The sequence below is a fragment of the Onychomys torridus genome, chromosome 15 (genome assembly GCF_903995425.1).
Source record: "Onychomys torridus chromosome 15, mOncTor1.1, whole genome shotgun sequence".
Taxonomy (NCBI): Eukaryota; Metazoa; Chordata; class Mammalia; order Rodentia; family Cricetidae; genus Onychomys; species Onychomys torridus.
In genome coordinates, this window is record NC_050457.1 from 34,858,799 (window position 1) to 34,886,204 (window position 27,406).

The window sequence follows — 27,406 nt, forward strand, 5'->3', positions numbered from 1 at the left end:
CATAACTCTACCATTACATTCCTGTTTCTAAGTGATCTAACCCTATAATCCAGAAAAAAAATAATTTCATTAAAAGTAACACTTTGCATGCAAACTTTAAAAAATTAAGGAGCTGAAAGCTGGCTTGGTGGTTAAGCGCATAAACTGCTATTCCAAAAGACATGAATTTAATGAACAATTCTTAAGAGCCTATTGTGCAAGCTCCAAGGATCCAAGGCTTCTGGCCTGTCAGCACCTGCACTCATGCATGCATGCATGCATACACATACACACACATACACACACACACACACACACACACACACACACACACACAGATGGATGGACTGCCATGGACATCTTTTTAGAGTTCTAATGGGGGATAAATTAAGAAGGCAAGAACTAAGGGCTGTCTGTGCTAAATGCATTACGTAGCACCTATTAACACCTTAGCTTCTATTACCAGCATCCTGCTTCCACCCCTCCCCCAAAAGAGGGTGAAGCCATTCAAAATTAACAAAAATAGAGAATAACCAGATCTAAATTACAAGACACAATGAAAAACACTTTTTGAACTTAAAAACACTGAAAGGAAATTCAAATATATAGAGGTAACAAAGTACAGCAGGAATGGAAAATGTTAATTCAGCTGTATGTTTGTGCATATGTATACATATACATTGTAGGGTTTTAAAAATTATTTTTCAGTTTCTTTAAAAAAAAAAAAAACTTCCCACTGCTACCTTTATTTATATTTTACTAGTAGGAATGTAAAACTGTACAGTCACTTTAGACACTAGTTTGGCAGTGTTGTTTTGTTTTTGTTGTTTGGATTTTTGTTTGTTTGTTTTTGGGGGGCAGGGAAGGGAGGGTTCCAGACAGGGTTTCTTTGTGTAGCCCTGTCTGTCCTAGAACTCAAGAGAATCACCAGCTTCTCTCTGCCTAATCTCCCAAGTGTTGGAACTAAAGGCAAGTGCCACCACTGCCCAGCCAGTTGGGCAGGTTTTTGTTTTGTTTTGTTTTTCTTAAAAGGCCAAGTATGGTGGTGCACACCTTTGGTTCCAGCACTTAGGAGATGGAAGCAGGTGGATCTCTGTGAGTTTGAGGCCAGTCTGGCCTACATAGTGAGTTACAGGATAAGCAGGGCGATGTAGAGAGACCCTGTCTTCAAAAACAACGAAGCAGAAAAGAAAGAGAGAGAGAGAGAGAGAGAGAAGAGAAGAGAAGAGAAGAGAAGAGAAGAGGAAAGGAGAAGAGAAAAGGAAAGAAAAGAAAAGAAAAGAAAAGAAAAGAAAGAGGCTAAAAGAGACACACACAAGTGGCAGTGCATTCCTTTGATCTCAGAACGTACAAGGTCATCATCAGCTACACACCAAAGCCAGCCCCGGCTACAAGAGATACCTTTTTAGATAAACAGAGAGAACACAGTAACAATACACATTACATAAAAAGCTATCTGACTTTTCAAATATCTTCACGAATTCATACACTAAGTTTTAGATAGCATTATTCAAAATAGGAACAAACAAACTATAAACAAGTCAGTTGTGGTAATATACATCTTTACTGCTAGCAACTGAGAAACTGAGGCAGGAGAATTGGAAGTTTGAAGGCAGCCTAAATTAAGTATCAAAGCCATATCCAAAAGAAAAGAAATAAGACAAGTTTAAATGCCCATCAACGGATAAAATGTAGTACGCTATATAATTTAAAATAAATACTGGGGGCAGGCGGTGGTGGCGCACGCCTGTTATCCCAGCACTCGGAAGGCAGAGCCAGGAGGATCTCTGAGTTCGAGGCCAGCCTGGGCTACCAAGTGAGTCCCAGGAAAGGCACAAAGCTACACAGAGAAATCCTGTCTTGGTGGGGGGGACGGGACAAAAATAAATAAAATAAAAATAAAGAGTGGGCTGGAGAGATGGTTCAACAGTTAAGAGCACTGGCTGCTCTCCCAGAGGTCCTGAGTTCAATTCCCAGCAACCACATGGTGGCTCTCAACCATCCATAATGAGATCTGATGCCCTCTTCTGGCCTGCAGGCATACATGCAGGCAGAACACTGTGTACATAATAAATAAATAAACCTTTATTAAAAAAAAAATAAAGAGTATAAACAAACAGGTCACAAAAAGAAAAGATGGGAAATGGACTGTGAAGAAGTAAATAGTAAGTACATGTTGACTATATAGGTAATGTTCCATTTCCAAATTGAGGCAAAATGTTTAGGATATGACTGTGTAGATGACTGTAAGCTTACAAATTTCATTAAAAGTTTTTGTGTAATATTTCTCTGAACACTCAAACAGAGCTGGGTGTGTCAATTACTGACAGAGTACTTTCTTAGCATGCATAAGATCATAGTTTCAAGCTCTAGAACCACCCCACCTAAAGGACAAATCTTTTGGGTTTTTGTTTTGTTTTGTTTTGTTTTGAGACAGATCTCTGGAGAATTGGCTGTCCTGGAATTCGCTCTGTAAACCAGGCTGGCCTTGAACTCAAGATCCACCAGCATATGCCTCACAGTAGTACTGGGATTAAAGGCATGGCATCACCACCCCTGAGCAAAAAAAAAAAAAAAAAAAAAAAAAAAAAAAAAAAAAAAAAAAAAAAAAAAAAAAAAGCCAAATCTTAAAGTGAAGTATCTACAGTAACTTATGCAGCTCTAGTTCTTTAGAAAAAATTATTTCTCTTCTCCTAACCTGTTTCCCTATTTATAAAAGGGACTCTGCAGAATTCCTAAACACTGAAAAATACAATCATTTCAGCAGCCCAAGCAAGACTGTTCTCTAAAAGAGACCATATTGTAGGACACAAAACAAGTCTTAACAAATACAAGAAAAAACAAAATAACTGATTACATTCTAGCTGACCATAAAAGACTAAAACTAGAAAAAATAAAAGCAACTTTAAAAATCGCAAATTCTTGGAGACTGAACACTACTATTAAAAATCGAATGGCTCATGAAAGAAATGTACAAGGAAAATTTTGTAGTTCCTAGAACTAGGAACTGGGGGTATACCTCAGTTGGTAGAGTACCTGCCTAACACCATCTCTGATCCCTAGCATGCCAAAAACTGTACACAGTAAAGCGAGTTTATAGTCCCAGGACACAGGAGGTGGAAGGAAGGCCAGGAGAAATTAAGGTCATCTCCTCGGCCATCCTGTCTTCAAAAACAAAAACAAATCTCAGATAACTCAATAAAACAATTTATGTAAACACACAAAAAAAATCTACATAGTACGTATGTCCCACAAAGGTACTTCAATGAACTCTATCAATCTGACTGAATTTCGGATCCACTTATCCTACAAAAGATGCAATTAGAATGTATTTCCTCTAGTACAAGATTCTTTTTTTGTTTGTTTTTTGTTTTGTTTTTGCTGTTGCTGTTGTTGTTGTTGTTGTTCAAGACAGGGTTTCTCTTTGTAGCTTTGCACCTTTCCTGGAACTCACATGGTAGCCCAGGCTGGCCTCGAACTCACAGAGACCTGCCTGTCTGCCTCCAGGGTGCTGGGATTAAAGGCGTGCACCACCACTGCCCTAGAATGTATTTTCAATGTGAGCTCATACTGCTTATATTACTTTCAAGTAGTCTATTACTATATAACCACTGCTTTTTAATTGCTGCCATGAAAGAACAAATGACCAGGCTGGCCCAGTGTAATAGACCACACTGGGAAATTCAAACAAAGATTGTAAATTGGAAGCCAGTCTCAGATGAAAACCAAGCTAGGCTAACAAGGTAAATTTGAAGCCTGTCTCGGAGACAGAGAGACCTTGTATTTAATTAAAATAATAAAATTTCAAAGTGTTAATGATACTCTTGACAGCCACAGAAGAATATTAAAATACAAATGCCTCTAGTAGAATTTCATCATAATTTTTTATTGTTTTGTTTTAATTCTGTACAACCAACATGCCTTTTTGCCCCCTTTCTTGCAAGGCTGGAGATTGAACTTAGGGCCTCTGCATACTAGGCAAAAGGTCAATAACCAAATTACAACTCTAGCTCATCCACCCTTTATTTAACACTGCACTCTTTTTTTAGGTTTTGTTTCTTGTTTTTCAAGACACGGTTTCTCTGTGTAGTTTTGGTGCTGGTCCTGGATCTCCCGCTGTAAACCACCTGCCTCTGCCTCCCGAGTGCTGGAATTAAAGGTGTGCAACACCACCACCCCAACACTGCACTCTTGGGATCTTTTTCCTAAACACTACTATGAAAGCTACAGTAGCCTGCTCATAGAGATCGATTACCTCTTCTACATTAAAGGAATAGAATGAGACAGGGTCTCTCGATGACCTGGAACTCACCAATTATAGGCTGGGCTAACTCAGTGGGTCCCAGGGATCCAGACTGGGACTTGTCTCACTAGCCCCATAGCTGGGATTACAGGCACAGACTAACATTTTTTTTTTAAATGTGAGTTCAGGGATGAAATTCAGGTCCTCCTAAGTCTCACGCTAAGCCTTTTACCTAGAGTCAGTCATCCTATCAGCCCAGACCAAAATGCTTTGGTTTTTGTTGTTACTGTTTGAGACAGTCTCACTATAACTCAAGCATTCCTATGTGCTAAAATTAAAAGCTTATGCCACTAAACCTTACCCAAAATGTTACTCTTACTGCAGGCCACATCCAGATCATAGAGATGAGTGAAGGTGCTTGTCCCAAAATTGAAAATCTCAGTGGGTCCTTAGAACCCACATAGTAAGAGCAAACAAATTCAAAGGTTGGGAGAGGGGGTTAAGAGTACCGACTGCTCTTTCAGAAGACCCATACAGTAGTTCACAGTCACCTGTAACTCTAGTTACAGGAGCTTAGACACCCTCTTCTTGACTCTGTGGATACCATGCATGCACACGGCACACCAACTTACATTAAGGCTAAATACTCACACATATAAAATTGTAAAAAGTAATTTTTAATGCATTAATTCAGAAAAAAATTTAAAGCAATTGATTTAAAGAACCACAAAAGTTATGCACTGGTGCACAAAAGCAAATGAAACTATACATATGCAAAAATACTACGTAAATTGTCCTAAGGCACAGACATAACCAGACGCATGTAGTTTGTAGTTTGACCACATGATGGGGCTAAAATACCACATATCTCAGAAACGCATGTAAGTACAGTTATAATATTATCACCCTTAATTCATCTATCTGTACATCATTCTGAACTAAAACTGAGGACTATCATTATACTGAACTAAAGAAGAGTAAGCCTCACGGTTAATCCCAGCACTTAGGAGGCAGAGGCAGGCATATCTCAGTGAGTTCAAGGACAGTGTGATCTACAAAGAAAGTTCCAGGAGAGCCAGGACTGTTACAGAGAAATCCTATCAAAAAAAAAAAAAAAAAAAAAAGAATGCAAGAGTAATTGTTTGTTCCATTTATTTAAGACATTAAAAGCAGACATGATACAAGAGTCCCAGCAGAAAATAAGAAATTACAAACAGAAACCTAAGACATGGTTTTTTAAGATGAAAAATAAGCTGAGGTTATAATTTTAAAAAAAGAAAAAGAAAAAAAAGAAATCACTATAGCCAGGGGTGGTGGGCACAGGGAGACAGGCAGATCTTCGTGAATTCAAAGCCAAAGCCAGCCCTGAGCTACACAGTGAGTCCCAAAATAGCAAGAGCTACAGATATCCTTTCTCCAAAAATAATATTAACATTAATATTAATAAATTACTGTACTACTGTAGGTATATATATAAATATATATCTCACATCACAAAAAGCACAAGCTTGTATCTGTCTCTTTAGGGCACTGGTTCTCAACCTGTGGATCTCGACCCCTTTGCCAAACCTCTATCTCCAAAAACTATTAACATTACAATTCATAACAGGAACACAATTACAGTTATGAAGTAGCAATGAAAATAATTTTATGGTTGGGAGTCCCCACGACATGAGGAACTGTAGTAAAGGGTCCTTCTTTTTGTTTGTTTGTTTTTCGAGACAGGGTTTCTCTGTATAGCTTTGTGCCTTTCCTAGAATTTGCTTTGGAGACCAGGCAGGCCTCAAACTCACAGAGAGCTGCCTGGCTCTGCCTTTCGAGTGCTGGGATTAAAGGCGTGTGCCACCACCGCCCAGCTAAAGGGTCCTTCTTTAGGAAGGCTGAGACCCACTGCTTTAGGGGAAGACTCCTCCCAAAGAAAATACCCTCAGATCTTAAGAATTCAGACTTATGATCACTCAAATTGATGACCACTCTGAGAAGTAACATGTTTGGTTAAAAAATCTGGAGCTAACTTGGGTGTCAAGAGCCTGTAAGCTCAGCTACTAGAGAGCTGAAACAGGAGGGTCACATAAATTCAAGGGCTGGCTGAACTACAACAAGGAATGTTTGAACCTAGCCTGGGCAACTTGGTGAGGTTCTGTCCCAAATAAAAAGCAAGGTGCTATGTCACACACCTGCAATCCCAGACCTTAAGAGTTGGAAAAATCACTGGGGGGGAGGAGGGGATATATATGCCTGTAATCCCAGCACTCAGGAGGCAGAGGCAGGTGGATCTCTGTGAGTTCGAGGCCAGCCTCCAAAAGTTTACAAAGTGAGTTCCAGGACAGCCTCCAAAGCTAGAGAAACCCTGTCTTGAAAAACTCAGAGTTGGAAAAATCAGGTTCAAAAGTTCAAAGGTCATTCCACCACGCAGAAATTCAAAGGCCAATCTGGACTACATAAGACCCTATCTATCTTTCAAAATAAATAAATAAACATATGAATAAATAGTAAAAAGCACCGGCTCAGTAGCAGTGTTTAGTGTTTGCCTGGCATGGTTAGGCCTTAAGTTGGGGATGGAGAGTAACCTACACTCAACTCAAACAGAATCAGAATCTATCATCATGATGGACTATACACATACTGAAACTAGAAAAGCACTAAGAGTTTACTATACTTTAGTAGTCCTCAGCCCTTACCCTGGGTTATTGCTTAAATAATAATAAACTCACAAACTTTGGTTAGGGCAATTTCACTTTCTAAATACTCTTTTGGTAGTCGTAAGACTCTTTTACAAATAGAATAAGCCTTACCTTCCTTTACACAAAATGGTGAAAGGAAATAGAAATGCATATAGACTCCAAAGTTGGCCTTTGGGCATGGGAGAAGCTGCCTATTAACTAGATAGGTTAGAGCAACTAGGGGTCTGAGAAAAGCTGGCACAGATTGTAGTAACTATGTGCTGTGGATATCGCTCTGTGTAAATAAAGTTCTGATTGGCCAGTGGTCAGGCAGGAAGTATAGGCGGGACAAGAGAGAGGAGAATTCTGGGATGTAGAAGGCTGGGGGGGGAGACACCGCCAGCCGCCACCATGAGAAGCAACATGTAAAGACACTGGTAAGCCACAAGCCATGTGGCAAAGTATAGATTAACAGAAATGGGTTAATTTAAGATAGAAAAAGTAGATAACAAGAAGCCTGTCACAGCCATACAGTTTGTAAACAATGTAAGTTTCTGTGTGCTTTCTTGGTTGGGTCTGAGCGACTGTGGGACTGGCGGGTAAGAGAGATTTGTCCTGACTGGGCCAGGCAGGAAAACTCTAACCACAACTATGCATGGGGAAACAAGGAAAACAATAACAAAAATTCATCTGAGTTGAATGTGATAGAATACACCTGTAATCCCAGCACTTGGAAAGTAAACAGATTATAAAAAAATATGAGACTTCAACTTAAGATATGAAAATTTGCCAGAAGGTGGTAGTGCACTCCTTTAATCCTAGTACTCAAGGGAGGCAGAGGCAGGCGGATCACTGTGAGTTTAAGGCTAGCCTGATCTATAGATCTATAGAGCTAGATCCATAACAGGTAACACAAACTACATGGAGAAACCCTGTCTCAGAAAAAAAAGAAAAGAAAATTTGGGGGCTGCAGAGATGGAGATGCAGTTAAGAGCACTGGCTGCTCTTCTAGAGATCCTAGGTTCTATTTCCAGTACTCCATGGCAGTTCACACCTGGTAACTCCAGTCCAGGGTTTCTGACACCTTCATATAGATATACATGCATGCAAAACACCAATGAACATAAATGTGTGTGTGTGCATGTGCATGCACACATAAAGAAATTAAAACTTTGCCAGTCAGTGGTGGCCCACAACTTTAATCCCAGCACTCAGGAGACAGGCAGGCAGATGGATTTCTGTAAATTCAAAGCTAGTATGGTCTACAGAGCCAGTTCTAGGTAAGCCAAAACTACAAAAAGAAACCCTGTCTCAAAAGAAAAAAAAAAGAAAAAGAAATGAAAAATTTAAAAATAAATCTTGGCAGCTCTAGTGAGAGTCTCCTTTCCTAACAATTTCAAGTCTTTTTGTTATAGTCTTACAATCTACAAAATGGAATTTTTAATCATTTTCTCTAATTCCAGAAGGAACTGTATGCCAAGAACATAGAATAAAGTCTGGTTTCTCATGAATTAACTATGTAAAAATATGTGAACAAGTTAACCTTCCCAAAAAACCTGTACAAGACAGTAAGCTTCAATGACCATTAAGATTCATCTTCAAACTAAATTCTATTGCATAGGGAAGTAGGCTCAACCCATTTTAAGGCAACAAATTTCCAAACTAAAACCATTTTCATGAGAGCTATTTTTAATAAACTTTTATAAAAACTACCTGTGCACTTAAAAGTACTAGATGGCTACCTCATGATGGTAAAGGCTCAGATGATCAAGACTCATTGGATTCCTCTACACTACAGAAAAAACAAAGTAGAACATAGCTATTAAGCCAGATGGACTGTTTCTAGTTAACATCTCTATAAGCTAGAATACTTAAGATTAATTTGAAATTATTTTTTATTCTTTCTTTCTTAGTGGGACTTAAAAGAAGGAATCAGAGTAAGTTAGTTGTTAAACTAGATAAAATACTTAGAAAATCATTAAATATGAAAGATATTTAAATAAAATAAAAGGACAGCAGAAAACAAATTATTAAATTTGATCTCCACTATGAGTATATTTACTACATGAAGTATATCTGGTCTCTGTCCCTATACCTGGTCACAGACCTCCTAGAAGCTGTGGAAATCCCTAAGTGGTAGGAGTATCTTTTCTTACTTATAATAAGCTCCTTTACTAACTCCAGAATTTATGCTAATATAATTAAGATAGCCCATAAGACAGCCAGGGAAAGTTCTGAAAAGCCTTCCCAATAATACACACTATTCATCTATATCCTTTAAGGCTAGCAAACCAAGTATTTCCCTGAGTTCTGTTAGCCATCCCTCTGCAACTGCAAATAAGGATTCTGTAACACTGCAACTGAAGAGATTGTATCCAAGTGACAATCATGAAACCAGGGGTTCTGTTTCTCTGCCCAATCCCCATTCACAACTGAATGGTCTATTTCAGGTTTTTCTGTACTGTAAACTACATGCTTTTTTTTGGGGGGGGGGGTTGGTTTTTCAAAACAAGGTTTCTCTGTGTAGCTTTGCGCCTTTCCTGGAACTCGCTCTGTAGACCAGGCTGGCCTCAAACTCATAGAGATCCTCCTGCCTCTGCCTCCTGAGTGCTGGGATTAAAGAAAGCCATGCACCACCAGTCCTGACCAATGGAGATGTTTAGTGGGAGATGTGGGAAGGAGACACAGGAGGGTGGTGGCTACTCTGAACAAATAGCAATAAGCTAAACCAAAAAGGCAGCTAGCACAGAGAGAACCCGGGGGAAAAAAAAGACTTCTTTTTGGAGGTCAGAAAAACCTCAAAGACTGACCTCAAAAACCACCTTTTATCTAATTAAATTGAGTCAGAACAAGGAGCAATTTGTGCCTCGGGGCACTGTTGAAAACAACACAGCAACCAACCAGCAATTAATGGGGCCTAGCAAAGAGTTGTGATACCAAGACAGCTTTACAGAGTAACCAGTGTCCACATCCTTTACTATGGAATACAATCCTTTTACTTTCCCTGTCAAAAACAAGAGGTCAATAATTGAAATTCGTGGAACAAGAAGTAGGAATAAATCTAAAATATACAACATTCATGGAATTCTGATCAAATTAAATATTTGGCCAAGTACTCTGAAAACTTTAAGTATCTCATGTATGCTAAGATATCATTACTACTTAGCAGTAAAGTAAAAATTATTTTAAAAAAGTAAGATGAGAAGTTCAAACATCTCTGACTGATCTGACTTAACATATGGACTCTCAATAATACAAAAACCACCTTGAACAAAGACAACATAGAGACTGTCTTCACTTTTCTCCTCATACTGTGCCTTAAACCCAGGAGCTTGTTAGGTTAGGGAAGTACGCTACCAAGGAGCCACACTCAACCCCAGCCCAAGTCTTCACATTTTGGTTAAATTTGTATGCATCATGAATAAAATCAAGGCGCACAGAAATTCAGGGTGGAAAAGTACCTTTGTTGATGATGGCGGAGTAGGAAAATTAAGCCAGGCTGGAGCAAAGTCATGCTGCGCCATTTAGGTCCAGTCTCTCCAACTCAGTGAAACAAGGCTTCAACACCTCATGGCAAGTCCCTGTCATATTTTAAAAAAAAAAAAAAAAAAAAGGAAAAAATTAGATCTGTAGTTTCTAACCAAAATTCTAACTTTAAGCTGTATCTCCTTTAAATTACAATTGGCTGGGCACAGTGGTGCATGCCTTTCAACGCAACACTCAAAGCCAGCCTGATCTACATAGCAAGTTCCAGAACAGCTGTGGCTCTATAGAGAGACCCTGTCTCAAAAAGAGGGGAAAAAAAATAAATTACACTGACCAAACTGTAAGATTCCATTTGCAACTGCTAAATCGAAATTATAGGAGACCATTGTTTTGAACTAAGTTCCTGAAGTAGATCCCAAACTAAAATAAAAACAAAGTTTCCCACACTAAAGTTCTACATCACCAATCTCAAAGTTACTTATTGTCAAAAAAAAAAAAAAAAAAAAAAAAAATCAAGGAAGAGAACAGCCAACTTTTCTAAACAGATCAGTTTCAAACACTATATTAATGTTGTTCCTCCACTTTCATCCTTGCTCAAAAAAAATAACCTGCAGGAACCTGACAGTAACCAAGTGATTGTCTATTATTTTTTCCCTGTCCCCTCTTTAAAAGATTAACTTTGAAAGTATCAAACTTTTTCTTCTGTTTCCTTCTTCAGTTCTTATATCTATAGAACCTATTTACATTCAGTTCATCAGAACATGGTGTTTTATAGAAAAAGGCTTCCCAATTTCTAGAAGAGCAAATAAGGTCCAGTCACATCTTTAAATTTGTAAATTCCTCTTTTCACATAATGAAATTCTATTTATTAAAAAGATCAGTTGCTTCGTGGAATAGATGGCTATAAGAAGCAAGAATTGTTTGAGCAATTGAGGTAACAGTGATAACAAAACTATGGAAAAATCCAAACTATAGACTTAAAACCAGTGCAAATTTTTATAAAGTATACCTCAATAAAGCTTATTTTTAATGACAAACAGAATTATTCCTAACATAAAACTGTGTGACTTACATGGTACAATCTATAATGCCAGGCCACACCCCCCACCACCACCCCCCACCCACCCCCACCCCCCACCCACCCCACCCCACACACACACACGGGGCTGTACATCCATCTGTGCATCACACATGTACCTGCTGCTCAGGAAGGCCAAATGAGGGCACTGGATACCTTGGGACTAGAATTGTGTAGATAGTTGTGGGCCATCATTTGGGTGCTGGGAATAGAACCTGAGGATCTCTGGAAGTGCAGCAAGTACTCTTAATCACTAAGACATCTCTCCAGCTCTAGAGATGGTCTTATCCACGCCCCCCCCAAAAAATTTTAAATATAATAAACTGCCAATATTCTGAAAACTCCAAACAATATTATATAAACAGCTGGGCAGTGATGGTACACACCTTTGATCCCAGCACTCAGGGGGCAGAGACAGGTGGATCTCTGAGTTCAAATCCAGCCTGGTCTACAGAGAGAATTCCAGGACAGCCAGATACAAAGAGAGAAATCCTATCTCAAAACAAACAAGAAATTTAAAAAGGGATGTATGTAAGAAGTAACACAAGAACTCCAGATGTGGCAAGATATTTTAAGGGTCATGAAACTAAAAGAAAAACCTAATTAATCCCTCTTTTGGTCACTTGGTTTTTACAGCCAACATTAAGGTCACCTAGCTAAGCAATAGTATCTCTGACATGCCAGTCAGGATGGTAACAGCTACCTCATCTATTTTTTAGCAAATTGAAGGAGCTTAAATCAATTAATGCCACCAACCTTTCACTTTGGCTACAAAGTTGCCTGATGACTGTTTATTTTTTGACATAAAAAAGAAAAATCTCAGCCAGGTGGTGGTGGCGCCCGCCTGTAATCCCAGCACTCGGGAGGCAGAGGCAGGTGGATTTCTGTGAGTTCAAGGCCAGCCTGGTCTACAAAGCGGGTTCCACAACAGCCTCCAAAGCTACAGAGAGACCGTCTTGAAAAACGAAGAAAAAAAAAAAAAAACTCTATTTTCTGTACTTGGTCCTAAAGATAACCACTATTTTATTTCCAATCACCTTTCTCTACATTTGAAATCACCCAGAGAACCTTGATCCCATAAACACACCGTTAAAAGCTGTCCTCAAGCCGGGCAGTGGTGGCGCACGCCTTTAATCCCAGCACTGGGAGGCAGAGCCAGGTGGATCTCTGAGTTCCAGGCCAGCCTGGGCTACAGAGTGAGATCCAGGAAAGGCGCAAAGCTACACACAGAGAAACCCTGTCTCAAAAACCAATAACAAAAAAAAGCTGTCCTCAGAGAGGTAAATGAGACTTCAATCTCCCATGTTTGACCACTATGTGAATAAACTCCCCTGTACAAAAGTCATTACTTTAATAACTAGCAAAATACATAGCCAAAAAAAAAAATATTGGGTCCAGTTCACTAACAAGCAAATGCTACTACAATTGCAACAAAGAAATGGATTTTATTATACTGTTTATTTTGTGTTTTATTTGGTTTTTTGAGAGACAGTATCACTTTGTAGCACAGGCAGGCCTCTCATTTCTGATTCTCTTGCCTCAGCTTTCCTAATGTTGAGATTATAGACATTCACGATCACATCAGACCAAAAGATAGCTTTTAATAAGCAAAATAAGTGCAATGTACAGACACTGTGTAAACTACTCAAAAACCAAGATTTACAAAAAAAGGAAAGAGGGAGTAAGGAAGGGAGGGATGGCACAGCAGGCCTGTTGACCTCAGTTCTATAGGACTCATATGATAGAACACGGTCCACACGCACGCACAAAATACATTTTATGCTAAAATTTTAAAATTCTTAAAACAAGGAGATAAAGTTTCTTGGCCCTGCCTTTAGCAATATTCTTTTTTTCTCCAGAGCTGAGGATCGAACCCAGAGCCTTACATTTGCTAGGCAAGTGCTCTACCACTGAGCTAAATCCCCAACCCCAGCAATATTCTTAAAATCAACAAACCAGGAAGGAAAAAAGGATATAAATGAAAAACAACTATATAAAGAACATTATTCAAGGGTATGGACTCATTAATAAAGAACCCTCACCTGACACGAATAATCAAGGCCCGAGTATGCTGCTAAGCAAAAATGGAGTGCATATCGTGTCTGATAATGTCAAGTGTCCAGAATACATAAGGAACCCTTACAATTCAGCAAAAGCTGGGCAAAGTGGAATATGCCTTTAATCCCAGCACTTGAGAGGCAGAGCAGAGTAGCCTGAGGGCGGCCAGCCTCGGTAGGCAGAGCCAGGCGGATCTTTGTGAGTTCGAGGCCAGCCTGGTCTACAGAGCGAGATCCAGGAAAGGTGCAAAGCTACACAGAGAAAAACCGTCTCAAAAAAACAAAACAAAAAAAAAATACTCTCAACATCGCTACAAAAATGGTTATTAGAGAAACGTAAGCTAAAACTACCATAAGATACTAGCTCACGCCTAATAGCAAAAAATAACAAGTGGTATTGAAGATAGTAAGAAACTGGACCCCTTGTATGTCACTGTTATGAAGATACAATTGTACAACCACTATAGACTACAATTTGGTAATCCTTCAAAAAGTTAAAACACATAATTACCCTATTGTCCACAATATCTTTATTCACTATGCTCAAAGAATTGAAAACCATACTTAAAATTGTGTATACCAATGTTTGCATCAGCACTTATCAAAATCATCAAAAGGTAGAATCATCCCAAATGTCTATAAACAGACAAAAGAGTAAGTAAAATGTGGCACACAACATATTTTTGTTTAATTTTTTAATGTTTTATGTTTCTTATTTTAGGTTTGTGTTTTTTCCTGCTTGTGTGTCTTTGTGAAGGTGTCAGACCCCCTGGAACTGGAGTTACAGACAGTTGCAAACTGCCATGTAGGTGCTGGGAATTGAACCCAGGTGCTCTGGAAGAACAGTCATCTCTCTAGTCCCCAAAATTTTCTTTTAGAAAGATAAACACATTGTATAACTTTAAGTATATCATGATATGCAACTAAGTGTTAATAAAACTGTACACCTTAAATGTTAAGTATATGACTTTTACCCTAATTAAAATGAGAGGAACACTGTATTATAAACATTCAATCAACTATAAATCTAGACACACACACATATTATATACATTTTGTATGAGAACAGCTTACCTACACAATTTTTAAGTATTCCCTCATCCCAAAATTTATTAATTACAACTCTGCAGTAAAACAGCCTCACAAATAGCACCTTAGTAAACAGATCAAAGTGAACATTACTACTAATGAACAATTTAACAATGTGTGTGTGGCACAGGGCAGAAAGCAATAAACATTCATTCCTCATTCTACCCCAAAGATGCCTAGCTTCTATGTAAACACAAGAAAAGCCAACCTAGGCAGGTGAGATGGTCAATGGTCCACAATACTTGCTGCCAACCCTGACAACCTAAGTTCAAATTCTAAAATCCACACGGTACAAAGAAAGAGTCAACTCTCAAACTCTGGTCTGGATATCAACATGGCACGCAAGTCACATCCACACCACACCCACGAAAAGGCAATCAATCAAATCAATCAATGTTGGGAGGGGGTGTTTCCTGTTTTAAGAGTCCAATCCCCAGGCCCACACTGATTAAGGCATAGAACAGAGACCTGCAATTGTGCTCTGACCTCCTCAAAGTCACCATGGTACACATGTGCACAAACAAAATCAATGATAAAAAACCCAGCTTAAAAATTCAAAAGAGGGGGGTTGGGGATTTAGCTCAATGGTAGAGCACTTGCCTAGCAAGCACCAAGACCCTGGGTTCAATCCTCAGCTTTAAAAAAAAAAATATTCAAAAGAGGAATCGTGTTAATAAAAGCCAAGAAAAGATTTTTTTTATAGACTGGTCAAGCTGTTCAACATGTTATGGGCCAGGCGATGGTGGCACACGCCTTTAGTTCCAGCACTTGGGAGGCAGAGACAGGCGAATCTCTGTGAGTTCGAGGCCAGCCTGGTCTACAGAGCAAGTTCTTGGACAGACTCCAAAGCTACAGAGAAATTGTCTCAAAAAAAAAAAAAAAAAAAAAAAAAAAGGTAAAGCTATTGATGGTTGTAATTAAGAGGTTAAAAGAGAACAAGCAGGGCAGTGGTGGTACAGGGCTTTAATCCCAGCACTCATGAGGCAGAGGCAAGCAAATCTGAGTTTGAGCCTGGTCTACAAAGTAAGTTCCAGGACAGCCAAGGATACACAGAGAAACTCCATCTTGAAAAAAAAAAAAAAAAAAAAAACAGGGTTGGGGATTTAGCTCAGTGGTAGAGCCCTTGCCTAGCAAGGGCAAGGCCCTGGGTTCAATCCTCAGCTCCAAAAATAAAAAAGGAAAAAAGAAAACAAACAAAAAAAGAAAGACAGAGAGACCTATTCTCCTCTTACCAGAATCTTTCTGTGCTTTACTTACATGAAAAAAAAAAAAAAATCATATAATTATAAAACTGTTATTTGTTAAGGTTTTCATAAATGTTCTCCCCTCTAAAAAAGCATTATATTCTGGAAACAGAATGTTTTTAATACTCAGTTTTTAAGACTACAAATGGGCAATATACAAAATATGCATACAATAGAAACACATACCTAAAAAAAAACTTTACAGGGTTGAAAACATAGCTTAAACTAGGAATACAGCTCCAGCTGAGCTAACATTTAACCTTAGTAGTACTATGCATACATACCATATGAAATCTTGATTTCAACTAGCAGTTCACAATGAACACGAACTTGAAGGGACAAGGGAGAGTGTGTGTGTGTGTGTGTGTGTGTGTGTGTGTGTGTGTGTGCGCGCGCGCGCGCGCGCGCGCACTCGCTCGTGCATGACAGATTTTAGAGGGAGGAAAGATAAGAGGGCAATGACATAATCATATAATATCAAAAAATAAAAAATTTAAGTACATCAATTTATACTTACTGGGTTTTCTCACAACGCTGAAGCAGGCTAAATCTTCAACAAATTAGTATACAGGGACTTTTTGTGTTTTAAGGGTCAGTAAAGGTAAATTTTAAACTAGAATTGTACTGCAAACCGTGTAGACTAATTGGGACAAAACTGAATTCAAATCAACTCATTTACTGAATGGCCAACATAAACAATTAGGGCTAAGCAGTGGAAGATACAAGGCACAAGAGAGCAGTCAGCCCAGATTTTAACAACAAGCTAATAAATAATTGTAAAACTAGGTTGTAGCCACAGATCCTTTCAAGAAACTTAAGTATAATTTTTCCCAGAAGTATTTACTATTAGAAAAGTGCCTCCAGGGTACAGTGGCCACATGTTCTATAATTTCAGCACTCAGGATGCTAGAATAAGAGTAATGCTACAAGCTAGGCGGTGCTGGCGCACACCTTTAATCCCAGCACTCTGAGGCAGAGGCAGGCGGATCTCAAAAGAGTTTGAGGACAACCTGGTCTACAAAGCGAGATCCAGGACAGGCATGAAAACTACAAAGAGAAACCCCGTCTTGAAACCCACTCCCACTCCCCACCCCCCACCCCCAAAAAATAGTGCTGATACAAATTAATGGCCACCCAGGGATACAGAGTAAGACTGCCTGAGAACACCAAAAAGCAGTCAGGAATGGTGTCACCAGTCTGTAGGAAATGGAAGCTAAAGATTACAAATTCAAGGTCATTCACTGCTATAGAGAACTATTGGCCAATCTTAGCTATGTAAGATCCGGTATCCAAAGCCGGTTTGGCTCACACCTTTAATCCCAGCACTCGAACTCGGGAGGCAGAGGCAGGTGGATCTCTGTGAGTTCCAGGCCAGCCTGGGCTACAGAGTGACATCCAGGAAAGGCGCAAAGCTACACAGAGAAACCCTGTGGGGGGGGGGGGGGGGGAGATCCTGTATCCAAAAAAAAGTCAACATTGTAAAGGTTCAGATAAAGGGAAGGATAAAAGGGGAGAAATAGAAGTATAAAAAGTAACTGGGTGGTGGTGGGCACACCTTTAGTCCCAGCACTCAGGAGGCAGAAGCAGGGTGATCTGAGTTCAAGGCCAACCTAGTCTACAAATCAAGTTCCAGGGCAGTCAGGGCTATACAGAGAAACCCTGTCTTCAAAAACCAAAAGCCAAAAAAAAAAAAAAAAAAGGTAGTCTATCCCTGAACCAATCAATAAATGACAGAACCTGGAGTCTGGGGCAAAAGGAGGATCACCACAAGCTAAATTAGCTTGGGCTACATGCAGAAGTCTGTCTCCAACTCACATACACACACTCTCTCACTCTACCCCTCTTTCCACCCCTTGAGAGAGAGAGAGAGAGAGAGAGAGAGAGAGAGAGAGAGAACACCAAATTTCCCTTCTTGAAATTTACTCAAACTTTTCCAAATTTACTAAAATATGCAAACCATCTGTTGCCTACTCTTCAAGGAACTTCTCCTTGAGTCCTCTTTTAGTCCATAGATGTATAAAATTTCTGAGTTACACTACAATTTAGCCATAGTTTTGATGTTTTAAAATTGTAGTGTTGCTGGGCGGTGGTGGTGCACGCCTTTAATTCCAGCACTTGGGAGGCAGAATCAGGAGGATCTCTGTGAGTTCCAGGCCAGCCTGGTCTACAGAGCAAGGAGACTGGTCTACAGAGCAAGATCCAGGACAGGTACCAAAACTACATAAAGAAACCCTGTCTCAAAAATGTAAAATAAAAAATCTTAGTGTTTAGCCACTAAGTAATAATGAAGTAACTGTGAAGCCTCTTAGGAGGTGCTTAGTTTATCCTTAATTTGTGTTTCTTACACATAACACTACTAGGCTATGTAAATCCTACAGGTGGCTTAGTTCAATGTAACAACATGAACCAAATTAAATGTCTTTATGGCAATGATGTAGAATTTCACTTTTTAGAACAGGGTTTATACACTAGAATCAATAATTATCAAGTAGCTGCTAATAAATTATCTTTAAGTAAGAGTAGCCACTGTTAATTTGTTTTCAAACTTTCAGAGACACAAAACTACAATACTTTAAAATACTTTTAATTAAGCAGAAAATAAAACTACCTTCAAAGTCTAATACAGAAAGGTAATGGAATTTATCACTACTTCTCCCTGCCTTAAAGGCACACATATGATGGGAAGGGAGAAGGCAGGTTTGGCAGAGCATGTGTGTAGAAATTAGAGGACTTCGGTTCTCTCCTTCACATTCTCTTATATTTTTGGTTGTGAGCCTAGCCTTTAACGGCTGAGCCATCTCTCCAGCCCTCTCCTACACACTCTATAATAGGGCTTTAGGAATCAAACTCAAGCTGCCAAGCTTGAACCATATGCACTGAACCATCTCACCAGCCCTAAGTAAGTGTTTTAAAAGTAATTTTCCTAGCTATTTACAACAAAATAATAAGCCTCACAATTTTATATTAACTTTCTAGAATCACAAAATCTTCACTTGGAGCTAGTTACATCAAACCATAAGACAGGTCTAAATCTATACTGGGAAAGATTAGTAGTAAGATAGTCAAAATTCATTCCCCTCAACTCAGGCACCTTAGGCTCCAAATAGACTATTGTCATCTTAGCAAATCAAGGTCCTACCATAATATGACTAAGATCAAAACATTTACAGTCACTTTTATAAGCCCCCTGTGGGGGAGGGGGTGACATTTAGTTTATACAAGGAAGTATTTGAAGCATTTTATTATTCAAGTAGTTTGACCTAATTCAGGTTCCAAAGTCATTTCAGCACTCACCTACTAATACTGTCAGATCATCACCTTAGCATTTTTCCAGAGCTATGTTTAGTAAGTAAACCCTGGAAAGGGATCTTTAACACTCTTACACAGAACCAAAGATCACTTTAAGAGACTTCAAAATAAAAACCCCACAAACGGACAGTAGTATCAGGACATAATATCATGAATGTAAAAAAAAAAAAAAAATTGAATGTAATAAATCAATACAATTAATGTAATTAATGAATATCATAGTTATTGAATGAATACTTCAAATGTAATCAATGAATACAACAAATGTGAATAATATCATGAGTGTAATTAATGACTATGTAAATTTAAAAAAAAAAAAGAAAGAAACTTCAAAATAGCAAATGATTAAAACTTCAGTCATTGCCAGGCAGGCACAAGCCTTTAATCCCAGCATTCGGGAGACAGAGCAAGGTGGATCTCAGATTCCGAGGCCAGCCTAGTCTACAGAGTGAGTTCCAGAGCAGCTATGGCTAGAGAAACCATGTCTTTGGAGGCAGGGGGAGACCCATGACCCTGTTGTAACAAATCTGCATTACCTTCTTCCATTCCCTCCTCTCAGATAATACAATACATAAAAGATATTATTCGGTGTAAACAGTTATAACTGGGCCAGCCAGACAGCAAAACAGGTAAAAAACACTTGCTTGGAGACCCAAGTTCATTTTCCAGAAGCCACAAAAAATGTGGAAGAAGAGAACATACTTGTCCTCTGGCCTCTATACACACTTATCATGCACACATAAAAAGTAAATGTCAGCCTCCCTGAGTCTCAAAAATTCTGAGCTAGAAATTGTGTTTACCATTCTATTTCAAAGACTTGGAAATAAGTGGACTGGCATTTTAAATTAGAGACAAATGGCAAAATACCTGTGTTTGATCCCTGTGCTTCAATTCAAATTATAGGAAAAAAAAATCTTAAAAGCATCACAGTAGCTAAGTCTTTATCTAGTAAACAGATTTAGAAGTTCATGAAACAATTGATGAAAATCTAAGCAAACAAAACAGCTTCTAAGTGATCTGTAAAAACAAATTTCACTAGTCTCCAAGCAGTTAAGCATCAATTTATAACAAAAATACTAACTACATATACCAAATTTAAACCTTAAAAAAGAATAAATTATCTACAATGTGAATAATTCTGACTTTCGATAAATAAATGAGAAAAGGTCCTTGCCCTCCAAGTTTACATCAAGACAGGCATAAAAAAGAAATTAAATGAGGTGATTTCAGCTCTGATGAACTCAGTAGGATAATATGGACAAAAAGAACTGACAGAATGTAGTCAGAGGAAGTCTATCGGGTTGGGGATTTAGCTCAGTGGTAGAGCACTTGCCTAGCAAGCACAAGGCCCTGGGTTCGATCCTCAGCTCTGAAAAAAAAAAAAAAGAGAAAGTCTATCGCAGCAGGAAACCGCTGAGGTAAACCTGAACTAGCCAGGTGCAGTACTCCACAGAAACAGTCTCAACTTATTCAAAGACTAAAGCAGGAGGACCCCTGGAGCCCAAAGTTCCAATCAGTTCTTTCCCTGTAGGAAAGGAAATGGGGAGAGAAAGGGAGCAGAGGGAAGCAGCTGGATGGGCTAATGGGGAAAGGTGGGCAGAGGCCAATGGGCTCTAAGACCACAAAGTTGCAGAAAAAATAAACAATATAAAGACTTGTAAGTACAATAGCATGTTTAGATCCAAAGACACCATAGGCTTTTAAGCAGACAATTTACCTTTTCTTTGTTTTTAATTATGTGTGCCATCACCATGTTCAGCGCAGATGCCCAGAAGACACCCAGGGTAGCTGCAACCAAACAAGTCCTCTACAAAAGAAGTCCACACTTTTCACCCTTAAGCCATCTCTACAGTCCCAATTACTAATACTCTGAAAGGATCACTATGTTCTGTGAATAAGCTATACAGTACAAATGAAAGGCAGCTAATGAGTCATTCAAATGAAAGTAAGATGTGTCTTGGACAAGTGTAGAGGCAATGGGATAGAAAAGAACATAAGAGATTTGAGGTGGAACAAACAGGTTTATTTGCTAATAGAGTTCAAGGGGAATGGACACCAAAGATGATTCCTAGATGTTTCAGTCTGATAAGGAAGACTTACTGAGATAAAAAATGAACAGAAAAAAAAAAGAGGGAGAGTAGCAGGTAGGGCAGACCACTTGCCTTGCATGCATAAGATTCTAAATTCAATCATTCCCCCACAAAAGGCTAAGGCTGTACAGCTCAATGGTAGTATGCTTGCCTAGCATGTTTGAGACCCCCAAGCCCCAGGTTCACTCTCAAGTACTACCAGGGGTGGGGGGAACCCGTGACTTGAGGTTGTTCTGTAATATAAATAAGAGTACAGTTTAACATATGGAGAATTCAAGAAAGATGACTACATGATATGAAGATATGGACTAGACATTTAAGATTACCTATCTAAGGCCAGGCATGATGATCCATACCCTAAAATTCCAAAACTCTTTTTCTTTTTTTAAGATTTATTTTATTATTTATACGGTGTTCTGCCTGCATGTATGCATGCAGGTCAGAAGAGGGCGCCAGATCTCATTACAGATGGTTGGTGAGCCATGTGGTTGCTGGGAATAGAACTCAGGACCTCTGCAAGAACCAGTGTTAACCGATGAACAAATGGACTGCCACAAGTTCAAGGTCATTCTGATTGACACATGTTTACAGGTCAGCCAGATGAATGCTGTCTGTCGCAAAAAAGAAAAAAGAAAAAAAGAAAAAAAAAACCATGTATATATAAATATAATCACTTAAAGCTATGATGCCATACCATAGATTACTCAAGTAATCAATCATACCTAAGTATGACCCAAAAGTATTATGCATTGTCTTAACAATTTTAAATGTTTCTGTGTATATATAAATATGTAAAACACCAAACACATTACTGCTCATTTCACTCCCTTCATTTTATATTTACTTACATTCTCCAATTCACTCTCTCCCTCTTGGCTGATCCCATGGTCCTCAATTTGCCGTTTTGGGTTGTCTTAGTTTTTTTTGTTTTTGGTTTTTTTAGAGGGGTTATTGTTGAGATAGAGTTTTATTATGTAGTCCTGGTTGGCCTAAACTTGCTGGGAGAGCAGACTGACCTTCAACTCTACTTCCAAAAGGCTGAGATTTCAAGCCTGAGCCACCACACCCAGCATCCCAAATTCTTAGTGGACCTCAACCCCATATGGTATCATCTAACTGAATGTAGGAGTGGTGAAAATAACTAGCATCAGTAAAAGGAATTAAAAGGATTCTCAATGCTTGGTAACCAAGTTTAATAAATCTGATGTTCTGACAGTATTGACCCATACTGCATCAAGAACATTCACAATAACTCTGGTTCTAAGAGCAACATATTCACTTCACTCTGCCTGTGCTGTTACAACACACACGCTGCACACACAAGTGAACCATGATGCCTTAGACACCCGATTCAAAACTATACTGTTATCAAATGTAGAGCTTTTCCTATACAAAGTTGATGCTTTTAAAATTAATGGCTTAATTACAGAACACAAAAGACTAAGTTTCCTCTCACCATTCCTCAGCATGTACCATATCAACTTATCTTCAGATGGCATTGTTAGAAGCTTGGCTTTTCTTAAGAACTGTTATTTGACAGTCAGGGCGACAACTCAGTAAGGTAAAGACGTCAAACCAGAAACATGGTAGAGACAGAAGGTAGAGAGAGTAAGTAATTCAGGTAAATTGTCCTCTGACCTCCACATGCATGCTGTGGCACTAACACCCACCCACATAATGAATGAATGAATGAATGAATGAATGAATGAATGGATAGATATAGATAGATAGATAGATAGATAGATAAATAAATAAATAAATAAATAAATAGAGATAAATAAACTGGTGGGTGAGTGGGTAAGTAGGTAATTTTAAAAAATTAAAATTAAAAAAAGTGAGTTGCTGACTGGTTTTTTTATTTTTGTTTTAAATTGGGAGGTTTATTTGATGCTTTTTGGGTTTTTTTGTTGTTGTTGTTGTTTTGGATCTTTTTTTATAGGGTTTCACTTAGAACAAACTAGACTACAATTCACTACACAGCTACACAGCTGAATTCTCCTCCTGCCCCTCCTCCCAAGTGCCAGGATTACAATATTGCACCACCATGCCTAGCTGCTGACGAAATTAACTGTTAAATGAAATTTGGCTTAAGATTATAGCACACTTTTCCAACAATTTCTGAAATGACCTTAAACATTTCTGCCATTTTACACCATGTACTTAGAACAGACATTCTTAGCATTATTATCAGTAACACATGAAAAATGTTGTTTTTACATCCTACAGTTTCAAATATTCAAAGACTTAATTTTTGTAAAAATAAACAATAAATAAGCACAGCTAAACATGGTGAGGCATGTCTGTAATCTTAGCATCTTTAAGGTGGAGGTAAAATCAGGATGCTCAAATGACTGCATGCGAACTAAGAGGCCAGCTTTAGTGACATGACACCTCTCTAAAAGAAATTCTTTATTGATGGTAAGAAATGATAAGACTTTTCTAGATTCAGACATGGCATTCTAGAAAGCAAAAGTATATAACACAAATGTATTATATACATGTAAAAGACTAGTGCTTCACAATTAACTTATAGCAAACAAGTTAACTATCTTGAGCAGTAGTTCAACCCTTTAACCCAAGTTCCTCGAGTTGTAGTGAACCCCAAACCACAAAGTGATTTTCGTTGCTACTTCATAACTGTAATTTTGCTGTTATGAAACATAATATAAATATTTCTGGAAATAGGTTTGTCAAAGGGGTTGCAGCCCACAGGTTAAGAGCCACCATTCTGGTTGATAAAAACATCCTATACATTCTTGGTCTGATAAAGCTTTGTATACACTTGAGAGTATGTCAGTAAAACTAACTTCAAAGTGGGTCCATGAAGAAACATAAGCACATAAACAAGGTCTCATGTCATCTACATTGTCCTCAAACTCACTATTTAGCCTTAGCAAGAGGAATATCCCTGAACTCCTCATCCTCCGGCCTTAGCCTCGAGTGTTGAGATTACAGGGAAGTACCATGCCTGGCATAAAAGATCAATTGTTTAATGGAATCAAGACATTCCTTTTATTTGTATTTAAAATTTTGTTTGTGAGTATGAAACTATGCAAGTGTACAAACAGTACATGTGTTGTGCTGGTGTGTGAGCTTGTCAGATGTCTTATGTGTGTGCTGGAATAAGAACAAGTCCTCTCCATTGTACAGCAAGCACCCTTAACTAAAGGCGGCGGTGGCGCATGCCTTTAGTCCCAGCACTCGGGAGGCAGAGCCAGGTGGATCTCTGTGAGTTCGAGGCCAGCCTGGGCTACCAAGTGAGTTCCAGGAAAGGCGCAAAGCTACACAGAGAAAACCTGCCTCGAAAAATCCAAAATAAATAAATAAATAAACTGAGGGGTTGGGGATTTAGCTCAATGGTAGAGCACTTGCCTAGCAAGCGCAAGGCCCTGGGTTCGGTCCTCCACTGGGGGGGGGGGGGGGGGGGGGGAGGACCTGAGAGACTTGAGAGACAACTCAGCAGTTATGAGCACTGGATGCTCTTCCAGAGGTCCTGAGTTCAATTCCCAATAACTACATGGTGGCACACAACCATCTATAGTAGGATCTGATGCCCTCTTCAGGTATAAAGTCACACATGCAGATAGAGGACTCATTAATAAAATAAGTATGTTTTTTTTTAAAAGTAAGATTAAGTTTTGTGGTAATATTTTGTCCTTAAATTAATTTTATATTTTAGCCAGGCAGTGGTGGCACATACTTTTAATCCCAGCACTCAGAGACAGAGGCAGGTGGCTCTCTAGGACTTCAAGACCAGCCTGGTCTACAGAGATGGCTCAGCAGTTAAAAGCACCAACTGTTCTTCCAGAGGACCCATGCTCAAATCCCAGGACTTCATGGCAGATCACAACTATCTGTATCTAACTCCAGTCAGTTCCAGGGGATCTGATACCCCTCTTCTGGCCTCCTCCAACATCAGCATGCCCATGCTTACACATACATGGACATGAAGGCAAAACATTCATCCACATAAAACAATAAAAAAATGTTCTTAAAATATTTTTGGGGGCCGGGTGGTGGTGGCGCAAGCAAGCCTTTAATCCCAGCACTCAGGAGGCAGAGCCAGGCGGATCTCTGGGAGTTCCAGGCCAGCCTGGTCTACAAATCCAGTTCCAGGAAAAGGCGCAAAACTACACAGAGAAACCCTGTCTTGAAAAACCAAATAAATAAATATATATGGGGGGGGGGGTGTAGCTCAGTGGTAGAGCGCTTGCCTAGCAAGCACAAGGCCCTGGGTTCAATCCTCAGCTCCAAAAAAAAAAATTTTTGTTTAAAAAAAAAAAAAGACCATACTAACCAAGGACATTAGTTTTTGTTGTTTTTTTTTTTTTTTTGGTTTATTTGTCTGTTTGTTTAAAAGACAAGATGAACTAACCAGAGGCACAACCCTTAGATCTCAGCACTGGGAAGACAGAAGCAAGAGGATCATCCCAGACTAGCCTGTTCTACATAGTAAGTTCCAGCCAGCCAGAAGTTATGTCAACACATATAGGCATGCACACATAAAGAAATGAATAAAGGGTGTTCTATATTCTAGATTAAACATACTTATGACATTACATACTTAAATGTGTTACTTTATTATAAATTCCCTTCATTTACCTTTATTACAAGTATATATTATTTTGATCTAATATGAAAGAGGGTATTTTGCTTCAAAGACAGTTAATTCTATCAACTAAACTGGATTGAAAAGAACCTAAGAGATAAATAAAGCACTGTGTATGTGTCTAGTGTACACTTCCAAAGAGGTGTTTTGTTTCTTTTGTTGTTTTGTTTTTTGTTTTTGTTTTTCAAGACAGAGTTTTTCTGTGTAGTTTTGGTGCCTGTCCTGGAACTCACTCTGTAGACCAGGCTGGCCTTGAACTCAGAGATCCACCTGGCTCTGCCTCCTGAGTGCTGGGATTAAAGGCGTGTGCTACCACCCTGGCCTTCCAGAGTTTTGAGGGAAGGCTCTATCTATCTACTCTGAATACAGGTGGCATCAGAATGGAATTAGAGGGGAGAAGAAAGGAGCTAATGGATTTGGTTAGACAGTGCAAATATTCTCTGCCTTCTACCTGCTGCACTTTGAGCCTTTCTGCTCCGCTCTTGCACCATGATGGACTGAAGGCTAAAATCTTCCCTTATTTGACATGGTTTCTATGAGCTTTTTAATCACAACAAAAGTCTAACAGATGACTTTTGATTGTTTGTTTTACTTCGAGACAGGGGTTCTCTGTAGCTTTGGAGCCTGTCCTGGACTAGCTCTGTAGACTAGGCTGGCCTCGAACTCACAGAGATCCACCTGCCTCTGCCTCCTGAGTGTTGGGACTACAGGCGTGCGCCACCACCGCCCGGCTAACAGATTACTTTTAAAAGAGGTACAGCGTAGGTCAGTGGTGTATGCTCCCCTAAGTGCTCTTCTTCCTTTTTGCCTTGCCCTAGGCTCTATCTCCTACTCCAAAAATACATCAAGCATACACAGTATAACATTTGCTTTTATACCTAGAACTTAGGAAGCTGACGAATACAAGTTCTGGGCTAGCCTGGGCTATAAAGTGGAACCCTGTCTCAGAGGGAAAGGAAGAGGGAAGGAGAGAGGGGGTAGGGAAGAGGGAAGGAGAAGGGATGGTGGGAAAAGGAGAGGGAAGAGAGAAATGGAGAGAGGAAGAGATGGAGAAGAGCAGAGCAGGAGGATGTCTCCAAGCAGGTTTCTACCATATCACAGTTCTAGTGGACAGGAAAACTAAGGGATAAGAGCCACTACTAGGCCAGTTTCTACTGGAACAGAAATTACACGTGGCAGAAATTAGTCCCCAGCACCACTTTAAAAGAGAAAGGAGAAAAAGAAGAAAACAAAAACCAATTCAAATTCTGGTTTTGTCACCTAACCCCTTAGGTAAATTATTTAATCTTAGACTGAATTTCTTTGTATGACTGATTTGAGATACCTCATTTTAGTAAATGTTCACAAGGACCCTAAAGATTAGTTATGGTTGGACAGGAGAGGTAACTCAGAGTTTAAAAGCACTCACTGCCCTTACAGAGGACTTGGGTTTGATTCCTAAGTTCCTGAATGAAGATTATCAACCTGCAAACTGTTATCATATTCACCTAGGAAAATAAAACTTAGTTGCTGCCCAAAATGAAAATAACTATCTTCTAAAAGAGAATAGTAATTTGCTT

The 27,406-nt window shown here is 39.1% G+C and overlaps 1 protein-coding gene across 3 annotated transcripts in view; it reads right to left on the reverse strand.

Moving 5' to 3' along the window:
• The window catches only part of Gpbp1 (GC-rich promoter binding protein 1), a 77,437-nt gene that overhangs the window by 40,811 nt on the left and 9,220 nt on the right, over positions 1-27,406 (reverse strand). For all 3 annotated transcript variants that reach the window (XM_036207050.1, XM_036207048.1, XM_036207049.1), the window contains exon 3: positions 10,347-10,466. In XM_036207050.1, the coding sequence (XP_036062943.1) occupies positions 10,347-10,409 (63 nt within the window). In that variant the 5' untranslated portion in view covers positions 10,410-10,466. The remainder of the gene's footprint in view (positions 1-10,346; positions 10,467-27,406) is intronic.